The sequence below is a fragment of the Tachypleus tridentatus genome, chromosome 13 (genome assembly GCF_004210375.1).
Source record: "Tachypleus tridentatus isolate NWPU-2018 chromosome 13, ASM421037v1, whole genome shotgun sequence".
Classification (NCBI taxonomy): domain Eukaryota; kingdom Metazoa; phylum Arthropoda; class Merostomata; order Xiphosura; family Limulidae; genus Tachypleus; species Tachypleus tridentatus.
The window spans coordinates 95,343,091-95,355,179 of record NC_134837.1 but is presented as its reverse complement, the minus strand read 5'-3'; the positions used below and the strand labels follow the sequence as shown (position 1 = coordinate 95,355,179).

The 12,089-nt window shown below is 31.7% G+C and overlaps 1 protein-coding gene across 5 annotated transcripts in view; it reads right to left on the bottom strand.

The window, feature by feature from the left end:
* LOC143238724 (spondin-1-like) overlaps positions 1-12,089 on the bottom strand; it is a 130,346-nt gene that overhangs the window by 21,208 nt on the left and 97,049 nt on the right. For 4 of the 5 annotated variants that reach the window (XM_076479206.1, XM_076479209.1, XM_076479205.1 and 1 more), the window contains 4 exons: positions 7,817-7,945; positions 7,016-7,167; positions 1,485-1,739; positions 778-997 (listed from right to left, as the gene is read on the bottom strand). In XM_076479206.1, coding sequence (XP_076335321.1) covers positions 778-997; positions 1,485-1,739; positions 7,016-7,167; positions 7,817-7,945 — 756 coding nt within the window. The remainder of the gene's footprint in view (positions 1-777; positions 998-1,484; positions 1,740-7,015; positions 7,168-7,816; positions 7,946-12,089) is intronic. The other variant, XM_076479204.1, reaches the window with a different exon arrangement.

Genomic DNA, 12,089 nt, shown 5'->3' with positions numbered 1-12,089 from the left:
AAACTAAAAACTATTCTTCTTTTTTTGATATAAAGCACAAAGCTGAACAATGGGTTATCTGTGGTATACTATCTTCCGCGGTTATCGAAACTCGAATTTTGGCATTGTAAGTTGCAATATTCATCTCTGAACCATTAGGGCTTTTGCTTGTAAAGTGTATATGCTATATACCCAAATTTAAATTTGTAAATTTGTAACTATTCTTAATTATTAAACTAAATAAAATAATATTAAAAATATAGTACCATATAAATATAAAAATGAAACAATTTAGCACAAGTATACTTTATAAAACTAATTCCTGTAATATACTTATTAATATGCACAGAATACTATTACTTATAAAAATGAGTTATTATTTACAAATTAAAAATATGCCTATCCGCCATAGAATAAATAAATTGAAATATAAAATTCCAATGCTTTAAAAAGAGATTATGCCTGAACATTTACGTTACTTAAATTCAAAACTATTTAATTACATACGTTTAATGACAAAGAATGAAAACAAATCTTAGATTCTCGTAAGAAAGTTTTTATTCAGTGTGAAAATATAGAAATTTTAAAGTAATAAAATTAATTATTGGTGATTATAATTTAAAAGTGCTTAAATAACATTCTGATAATTAATTATATTAACCCGGATGGACTAATAAACGCTTGAGTTAATTATAATTTCTATTATATTGCATTTAGTATTGTATTTGTACTAAATTGTAAACAAAGTTGTTTTAATTCATACCCGACTGAAGTGATTTGAAACGTCTGCACACTTACATCTCTCAGAATGGTATTCCTGTTCTTCCGCTGTACGTGTGAAAGTATTGTCCATCTGATTACAAGACTTCTCGTAAATACGTTGCTTAGAGACCGTTAACCTGGCGACTGGCTTCATCTGGGCACCGGAAGGAGTGAAAAATGGAGACTGGGAGTTTTTTGTAAACTTCGATGAAACTTGTTTAATTTTTTCCTGAGGTTTTGTTGGGTTATTTGGTGACTACAAAACAAATACGATTGTCGTAAAACTATTAACTCATGTACGTAATTTAGGAAACCAATGCATATGACATTGTGTAATATGAGATATTACACCTCAAATTTAAAAGTAACAAAATAGATAGAAGTTACTATTACATTGTAGATTATGACTACCATACGTACACAGCTGCAGTTGTAATGGATATATAAGATTGATAAATACGACCATATAACTTCCTAAAGTTAAATGAACATCAACTTCTCAAATGTATAGAACAAGGATAGAATGATACACAATGACGAGTTTGTAATGTCTATGAAATAACAGTGTTTTCTCACGCCCGTTAATATGTACAACACGAAGCAAAGGCAGCTTAATAGCTGCACTATGCTGTATAACACGTAATTAAGGTATAACTTTTATTACACATGTAACAGGAATAGCCAATTAGGTTTGTGATAAATAAAGACTACATGCAGGACAAGAAAGAAAAACGTAAACCTACATTGTAATTGACTCCACTGTCTGTACCAGCATCCCACGGATATAAGTTAATGATTTTTTCATTGACCCACGAACAGTTCTTGAGGCACAGTTCGAGTGTGCTCACCCCTACAATCCAGTCTGGGCTGGGTCCAAGCTTGCTTAGAAGAGACATTAAATGGTGTTTCCTGTCCACACGGAAAACAGCAAATGTTTTGCCATCCATGTTTGGATACCGTAATCCTCTCGCCTTGATGATTGTTCGGATCTTGTGCGACTGGAAGTAAGTGATATTACATATAATTGGTCTACATAAACTAAAGTCTCCAAGAAAATAAATAATTATTTTGTTTTGAATTTTGCGCGAAGCTACACAAGGCTTATCTGCGCTAGCCGTCCCTAATTAAGCAGAGTGAGATTAGAGGGAAGGCAACTAGTCATCACCGCCCAATGCCAACTCTTAGACTACCATTTTACCAACGAATAGTGGAGTTAACTGTAACATTATAATGTCCATACGGCTGAAAGGGTGAGCATGTTTAGTGGGACATGATTTCAAACTCACGACCCGTTGATTGTGTGTTTGCCTCCCTAATCACCTGGTCATGCAAAAATAGATAAATAATTTACCCCCTTCCCTCTCTGGCATTGCTGTATGTCTGCGGACTCACACCACAAGAAATCGGGTTTCGATACCTGTAGTAAGAAGAGCATAGATAGTCTGTTGTGTAGCTTTGTGCTTAATTCTAAACAAACAAAACTGATTCACAATGAGCCATCTTTAGATTTTTAGATCTCTGCAAAATTCATCCTTTTATTGATCTACAGGATAAATAGAAATAATTACGGAAACACAAAAACGATACACATAAAGTAGTCACATACAGTGAGTGATGAGCTATGTATTGAATTTTTTTGTGGTACAAATCATTATCACATAGGAAAGAAGAGAAAAGCGAATAAACTGTACAAAACATTAGTAGTTTGTTCGTTAAACTCTTTGTTTTATGCAGATAACTAAACCTTGTTTTTTTCTCTCACATAATTTATCAACCTACGACTGTGGAATATTGTTCCATACGTTTTTTATTACTCTCCAAAATCCAATCAGCTTGGTTGGTTGCTTTTTGACGTTCTCTAATCTTGAATAAGTTCATACAGCCTAACAACGTTTACAAACAACGACTGTGAGTGTTTCATTGGCCTCTTTATCCGTAAATATAACGTTGTAGAATGTTTCAAGTATGTTTGGTTCATTATTTTGCTAGAAGATCAATCTTCACCCCATAAATCTGTGTCTGAAAGGCATTAAAAAAATAGCATTTGTAAAAGAAATGATGTGGGACGGTAAGTTCTCTTTGGTGAATGTGAATAACACTATGTAACAAATTTTTTTTTGTTTCTGGGCAGAAAGTGTTATTTCCCAATTGCTTATACCTAAAGTAAATGGAAAAGACCTATTTTTCTCTTCAAACTTTGATTTTGTGACCTGGGAACGTATAACGAAAACATGATGGGAGACTATATTTGGGGGCTGATACGTGAAAGTGATTTACATTACAGTCGTAAATTTCGAAAAACTACTCATTTCTAAACATTTTTGTTCATTTTTGAATAACTTTAGTATAAATACATGTAAATTTTGATTCATATATTGTTCTTTTCAGACCTTATGTAAATGAAAATGTACAAATTTGCCCGTTTTTACATAGAAAATAGGTTAATTTCTAAATTTCATTATCCAGGTCACAAAAGCAAAGTTTGAAGGGAATAATGGCCATTTTCTGTACTTTTACAACATAAGCAATTAAGAAATAACACATAATATCCAGGAACAAAATTTGTGTTACACAGTGTAATCAAAGCGCCAATTTCATTTTTATTTTATTTTTAGTTTATTTTTAAATTCTAAAGTAAACATATTAAATTCGTTAATGTTACAAAGCAGATATTTCTGGGAATTTAACTTTCTTGATTTCAAACAATGAGAAATTATAGACATCCAGATCTACCGTAACAGAAATATGATTCAAGTTAATTGATTTTTACATTATGCAAGATTTCTTTACGATGACTGTCTGGGGTATGATATTCCATTTAATTAAAATTACAATTGTTATAAGTTAAATGAGAGGTTATTTTACCCCATATTTGGAGGTAGTTTTATTCAACTTTATAGGTAAAATGGCCTCCAATCATAAGTGCATTTTTCAATACCTAAAAATAAATATTTTGTTTTAACTAGGAATAACGTTTATAAAAAAATGGGTTCATTTTAAAACTTTATTATTTACAATACTAATTTGAGTTGGAGAAAACTACATTCAAAGTAGAATTGAGCAACTCACTCTATCTTCCTCTACTTGTCAATAGTCAAAGTGTAAATTCTCTGGTTGACTGAGATGCATTTTTAAACCTATTACTATGCTTTTCACCGTGGATGTTATACCTTTCAAATGTTTGTGGTTTGGTGATAATTTTAGTTTTTTGAGTGTTTTAACCTCTTCTTAGCAACGGGTTTTCGACCAGCTATGCGCCCAATGAAGCTGTTTCAGGCTAACATATTCCTTACTGCAAAGTCTTCGACAAGATCTGCACCTGACCATCATCTGTCTCGTAGAGAACTTATCTTGAGATATTTTGCATCACTTTGGAAATTTGATTTATACCTCGACCACTTCTATTATCACCAATGCCAGTTTCATTTACCATCTACAGTGTCTTACTAATATGGGTCCTACTGCAACTACTCGAACGGTGTATCTCGACCAGCCTAAACTTTGATATCAACACGTTTATCATGAGGTATTTCAATCTTGGATGCTAGGACTAGAATATTACTACTACACTAATACAGAGTTCAGTGTGACTGCCTGTACTGGTGGTGCATTTTCCGATTCGTTTCGTGAAACCCAGTCAGTATAAGTTATCAGTATACAACTCTAATCTGGTGCAATTCATTTTCACACAACAAAGGGATAATATTTCCGTAGTGTTTGCCATTTATACTATCTTTATCGGTTTAATAATTATTTCTATTACTATATTTTACAATTCTATTTTGGGTTGGATATTGAGTTTGTAGTTTACAAGCACAGGAAATGTGTAAACTTTCTAGTATATATGCATACAGCATGTAAAACACTTGGTTAAACACTTGACTATGTGCACTTTATTGGTCAAACAATTGAATGTGTACACATTAGTGGTTAAACAGTTAAATGTGTATACTTTATTGGTTAAACACTTGAATGTTTACACTTTATCGGTTAAACACATAAATTTGCAAATTTTATCGGTTAAACACATAAATGTGTACACTTTATTGGTTAAACAATTGAATGTGTATACTTTGTTGGTTAAACACTTGAATGTTTACACTTTATCGGTTAAACACTTCAAGTTATATCAAAAATAATGTCAATCTTCTGATTATTAGGTCAAGTAAAGGAAATGTTATTGCGATTCCTTTTAAAGACGATAAGTTTTAGTGGTAGTGAAGTAATTGAAGACACTCCACCAATTATAATCAGATCTTACTATCGGTAAATAACTGAAATCATAGCGTTGCTACATTTAGGCCTGTGAGTTAAAGTATCATTAATAACAGAGCGTCACACAGTTAATTTTTATTTCATTTTTTTGTTGAAAGCATATTCAGAAAACAAGGTTGGTTAATAATAACAAGTGAGGCGTCTTTTACTTTTATTATTAGTACATTTCTACAATGACGTTTATTACTTACAGGTTTCCAACAGATAAAACATACTTCATCAAATGTTTATACATGAATTTGAAATTATTAAAACAGCATGATACCACTGATTAATAAAGATTGTACAACTGTATTAGACTTAACAATTCTAACCATGACATTTACGTGAAAGTCCAATTGAATAGAAATATCACTGCTCGAATATACTGTTTATTTTTAATAATGATACTTTTAAATAACCTTTGTCAAATGTTTTAGTAAACCTTTTGAACAAAAATACTTTTAAATAACCTTTATCAAATGTTTTAGTAAACCTTTTGAACGAACATACTTTTAAATAACCTTTATCAAATGTTTTAGTAAACCTTTTGAACGAACATACTTTTAAATAACCTCTATCAAATGTTTTAGTAAACCTTTTCAACGAGTAAACCTTTTCAACCAACGTACTTTTAAGTGACCTTTATCAAATGTTTTAGTAAACCTTTTGAACGAACATACTTTTAAATAACCTTTATCAAATGTTTTAGTAAACCTTTTGAACAAACATACTTTTAAATAACCTTTATCAAATGTTTTAGTAAACCTTTTGAACGAACATACTTTTAAATAAACTTTATCAAATGTTTTTGTAAACCTTTTCAATGAACATCCTAAAATTGAATATGTTTTTCTCTATTGTTTAAAATGCACGATAAAAGTTAGCTAACTTCCAGGAAAACACACTACTCATGTTTTAACATAAAGAAATTTTATTTTTTAACATTTATTTGAAGAAAACAATTGATATTTGCTTTCAATTAGCTCTTAAAGAATTGGATACAGTTAAAGAATTGGTACAAAACTTTAGTCTTAACAATGATGGAACCATATTTTCTTTTTTAATGAATGAATATATCATCAGGTTAATGAGGTCCAGATTAACTAAGCTTATTACTAATATATTTCTAAGTCATTATAAGGAACAACGTTTACAGAAACGTCAAATTCTTTCAGAATTCCCTCATTATAGAAGGTGTAATTAGTGACACAATAAGGTTTTCAGAAACAGTAGTCAAGCTAATAACATTTGAGCAGCTAATATGCTGATGTTACACTTATCACAGAACATCAGTTTGGCAACAGATTACCACCCTATCATTTATTTCTTTTAAGATTACAATGGATAATTTAGAAAAAAACGTCTTTTATATACTGACTGTTACAAGATTATATTCACATATTTAAAATTTTGTTCAGTTACTTTCCTCTGTTGGTTTAGTGATAAGTGTGAGAATTTATTACTATAAAACTTTGGTTTCGATACCACAACAGGCAGAGATAGTCCATTGTGTAATTGCGTTCTTGAAAACAAGAAAATAAATTTGGTAGTTAGAAATACCTTGTAAATATACCTATAGACCATACAAACTTTGCACATAGTTTCTTACTTCTAACTTTTGAGGAAATGCAATTGATTCTTCACATTAAAGGCTGACTACAGTTTCTATAAAGTAAAGTGTGTGGGTTGTAGGAAACCTCTTTTCCTTGATATCATTTTTAATTCGAGCACTTTTGTGTTCAGGCAAGGACAAAGCTCATAAATGCTGTTAAAAAGTTCTATACACAGTTAAAGTAATAACTTGAAACGTGTGAAGTATCAATATTAGCTATATAGAATACAAAACTAACTCTGAATCAGTAGGTTACACTATTAAGTGAATGATATCGGAGCACAATGAGCTACCTCACACTGTACTCAGTTGCCATAGATGAATAGTGCCTAAATCACAGTGAAATAACTTACATTTCAACAACTAATATGAAGATTCACACATTTTATGAAGTATTCTACTCACTTCTGCTTTCAGTTCTGCCTCCAGTTCTTTTGTGGCGCCCCATTCTGCCAGCTGACGCACTCCTTCCGAAGCGTATCCATCGTATTCCCACATCCGGAAGGATGCTCCATGGGAGGCGCCAATTATGTCAGAGAAGTAAGTCAGCCATTCATCTGTATCAGCGAGGAATATAATATATTAGATCAGAATGCTTTTATCAAGTACTATACGTATAGATTATTGAAAATAGCTGCGTAAGGTTTATTCCCCATTTCAAAATAATAAATGACGTATAGAAAGAAATACAGCAAAGCTGCTGTTTTTCAGCTTTTGTTAAAAGATTTGAAGTTTACACCACATATAGGATGATTATAAATAATTCTTCACAGTTCAGTGAGTTCTATCTTGGAAACAATGTGGCACAGGAACTACATCACGAAGAACTACAAATAATTTATTATCTAAAGAAATAAAACAAAATAAATATTCGATAAATATGTGGAACTACATTCAAGCTACTCCCTGGAAGATACGGAACAAAAATAAAGTTCAATAAGTACATAAAACTACATTAAACATACTCTCTGAAAACTATTCAACCAAACATATACTTCCGGACAACACATCGAACTATATCATACTTATTGCCTTGAAGCTATATATTTAAGAAATATGTTCGGAGAAAGGAGGAGGGAATAAACAAATACAAATAAACCATACCAAGCTTCCTGTATTAAAATATTTAAGAACTAGGGTTAATAGTAACTATTAAAAACTGTATCAAACACTGCTTTGAAGTTGCCTAAAGTTACATTTACTTACTATTTGGAAAGTCCTTGGAACGTGTGTGTCGTGACCATAATCCTTCAAAAATTACCTCATACTTAGCTTCGTTACAAGCACAACAGTATTTAAGGATTGTGGTCTGTTCTTCTAGGCTTTCATTTTCTGCTTTAAAAAATAACACTTCATATCAAATATTGTTTAGAAAATAAAAAGTGAAAATTTATATTGGCGATTCAATGCACTAACGGACTTAGACGTTTAATAATTGTTAATATAATATTTGCAACTCTCAGACACTCAGATATATTTAAACCATTAATACCAGTATATTAGTCTTTATATCTCGTTACACTGGAATCGTATTATTACTATAGTAAATAGTATGACTGCCCGTACTTTTGTAGGTTTTATATAGTCTAGCCGATTCATTAGCCAGTGCATTAGATCCAGGTGTGCAACATTCATGAGGTCATATCTGCACCTTTAGAATGGAGAAAAATAAAGTTCTCCGTGACAGGAAACGGAAAAATCGTGACCCCTATTGCAAATCTATATGCACACAGGCTACAAATTTCGTGAATTTTAGGATTGCACATCGCGTAATAAAAAGATTTTTTCAGTGTCATATAAGCAAGAGCTCTGTTATAGTACGATGTGAAACTTTTTGTATGATACAATCAACCCCATGTTATTATTTGTTTGGTTGATTAATAATTGAAGAAGCAGCTGAGATAGGAAATGTGTAATAAAATTGTGTATAACAGTACAAGATTTTGTTTTAAAACTCGTCACAATTTCTGACACCATAACTTATATAATTGTAATTATTTAATTTTTTAAAAATAGCTTGTGAATTTATTAATGGCACAAAGAATAACGCAGATAATATAATATTAATTTATTATATAAATTGTATAACGTAGTAATATATTGTATGAGAGTCTTTTATTTTACAAATACACATGAGAGACAGAGGAAAATGTATGTACAGAGAGCTTGGTGGCTAGGTACGTAAGCAGGAAGGTTTCGAGGGATTTGACTGAATCCTCTATATTTTATTTTATTTTTTACTTTTCATTGGTTGTTTGGATTTTGCGTGAGCAGCGATACAATGTTTTAATATACATTTCATGCAAAACTGCTTCCATATAGCAATTATTGTTTTACAACTATTCTGGGGAGGTATGCCTTTAAATCACTGTAGTGTTAGCCTTTGATCTCACAAATTAGAACATACCTTTCAAACATTCTGCGTGTGAGCCTTATGATACAACCAAATATCGATGTTTTATAAGCTAATTTGTTATTGGTCCGTGCTTTAAACCAAATTCGTATATCATTTCACGCTATTAGTCAAACGTTACAGTGGGTCAGCAGCAAGTTTTCTGCCTTGCAAAGTTACAATTCGTGGTTTAAGAGCCTGGAGTGGACAGGGGACAAATAGCTAGTTGTGTAGTTTTGCACTAAAACACAGAATCAAATTCATCAAAAACTTCAATTAAGTTTATATTTTATTGAACAAATAAAAATTACGCGTTTGTATGCATAGTACATATAAACGTCTGAGCTCAACGTATCTGTACTCAAGCTTTCAAGGGAAACCGTGTTGTTTCTGGTTAACATATAATATTTAGAATTACAATATTAGGCATAAGAAGTTTGTTTTGGAACATAAATAATCAATACTTAATAGGTACTACTTTATCCTTGACAACCAACATTTTAAGCTGTGAACCAGTCTTTCCTTCTATTTATATCATACAGACCCTCAGTGTTAGTGCAGACTGAATGTCTTCCCTTCAAAAACGTTCTACCTATAGCTACAATTTTCAAACGTCGTTCCACAGCGTATTACGTGATGAAAGAGCATATTATGTTACTTTTCCTTCTTCATAACATTATGTTTCTATATATGTACCGTTCTTGTAACACAAACATATATCACACTTTTACAACACCATCATCACGTTTCACTGTTTTATCTACAATCTCGTTATAAAATCTTTCATTCTCGCGTCTCTACATGACATGTCTTAACTTGAACTTATTCTTCTATAGCCTATGCACAATCTTTTTCAAACTTTTGTACATTCCTTGCATCGTATTTTATTTAAAAGATGTCTTCAACTGCCCATTTGTAAACGTAACTATAGATAAATTAACCAATTCTTCTCTTTGGTGAATTAGGTGTTGGTGAAGGCCATTTTGTTTTTTTTTGGTTGCTAGCCCCACATTACACAAGAAAATAGAACTCATATTCACTGAGTTAAACTAACTGTGATCGCTTCAAATAGCTGAAACAGTGATCCCTTTCAGGTTAGTCACACACTGCAATGAGACTAGATGTGGGCATGAATGGCCTCAGTTGTCACTGGTAAAGAAAAGGTGGAGGTTCTTTTTCACTCATGTTTCTGTTTTAGTTTTTGTTTCGTGAATAAAGTGATTTCTGTGCCAAAGATGGTGTTAGGTTGGGTCATTTACTTAGTAACTCTATAACAACAGTGCTATACATACGTGTATGTAATATGTTTGTGTCATTACTTTTCATCCATTCATTACATTTATATTTCTATTTTATAATAATTGTATCGCTAGCCTAGTATAATGAATAATTAGGACTAACTTCAATTTTGTAAGTGGCTCGAACTTGTTATTTCAGGACTTATGTTGGTATACGACATCTTTACAAAAAAAAAAAATCAGTCTTTGCTTCATCAATACTTAACATGTTGTTCCGTGTTTTTAAATTTATTCATTTTAATATTTTGTTAAGTTTAGATGCTTGATCACGTTCATATGTGTCGCTATTGAATTAACTATATAAACATCTTATTATAGTTAGTGGATCAATAAATGTTCAGAGTCCACACTTTCCAAGCAAGTTAACCCTGTAATGTATCTAGGATGAAAATTTCAGCCATTTCAAATTCCTGACATATTAAAAATAAAGGTTTTAAGGTTTTATTCACAGATTAAAAGTAGATTCATTCTATTAGTTAATCTATAATTGATCATATGTTCAAAATCAAAGACATAATAATACTTTTACAACAACTCAGCTATGTGGGTGGTTGCATTTTATGTTTTTTTAAGACATTACTTTGTATCGAGTACTCGGGGTTTATTAATATGTGTTAACTGGAACTGTCTTAAATATAGAGTAAATTAACGATTTAAATATGTTAATGTAGTGGTATGTCACAGCAAAAACTAGCTGTGGCGCGACGGGTTTAGCTTCTATATATTTGTTTTACGAGAAATTTTCCACAATTGACAATAAATACAATGTTACTGCAGGTAGATGTAGAACAGGAGTAACAAATCATGGGTCTTCTGAGAAAAAAATATTCGTGTAACAGCATTGTTAAACAATGCAGAACAAAAAGATGCAACATTTTAAAGAAACTAGTGTGCAATGTTTTTAAAAGACGTGGAAACACCCAAACAACAATGCCAGCTTATGAAGGACCCTCTGTCACAAACACTTCGGCGCAATGAAATGGGACATAGTTTATCGTACCGTTATTACGATACTAAACGAGGGTTGGAAGGTTACAAAGGTTTTGTCAAAAATGGTAAGTTTCAGCCCTTCCTTCAAACCAGCTCTTGTTTTCTTGAGTTAGATGGCCAAGAAATTTGTAATAATCACAATCCTGTTTGACCATATAACTGCCAGGTTTTGAAGTAGAATTTCAATGAATTTTTAATTTTTTTTGTTTGTCTAAATTTGTTTTGGAAGCCAATATTGTAAATGATCTATAAAAACATTTGTCAGGTTATTTGAGTAGTCTTATAGTTAAAACTGAACCTGATGGCTTCTTCAGGAACTTGCTACAATGGAAAACGTACACAATCACGACCACCAGACTGAGTAAGACTTACATTAGAGGAACTAATAGAATATCTAGACAAAATCAATTCTGGATGTAGTACAGAAATTCAACTGCCTTAGGTTAACAATGAGTGATAATCTTTCACTCGAAGATGAGCTCAACATAAGTATTGGAAAAGCTGCTACCACATTCAGCAGATTAACAAGATGATCCTGGTACAACTCAAAGATGAGCTCAACATGAGTATTGGAAAAGCTGCTACCACATTCAGCAGATTAACAAGATGATCCTGGTACAACTCAAAGATGAGCTCAACATGAGTATTGGAAAAGCTGCTACCACATTCAGCAGATTAACAAGATGATCCTGGTACAACTCAAAGCTTACAATAAACACACACAAGAAACAAGATATTTGTGAATAAAATCTGCTTGTTAATAATCTTCAAATACAGCAGTATAGAATGAAAAACATAC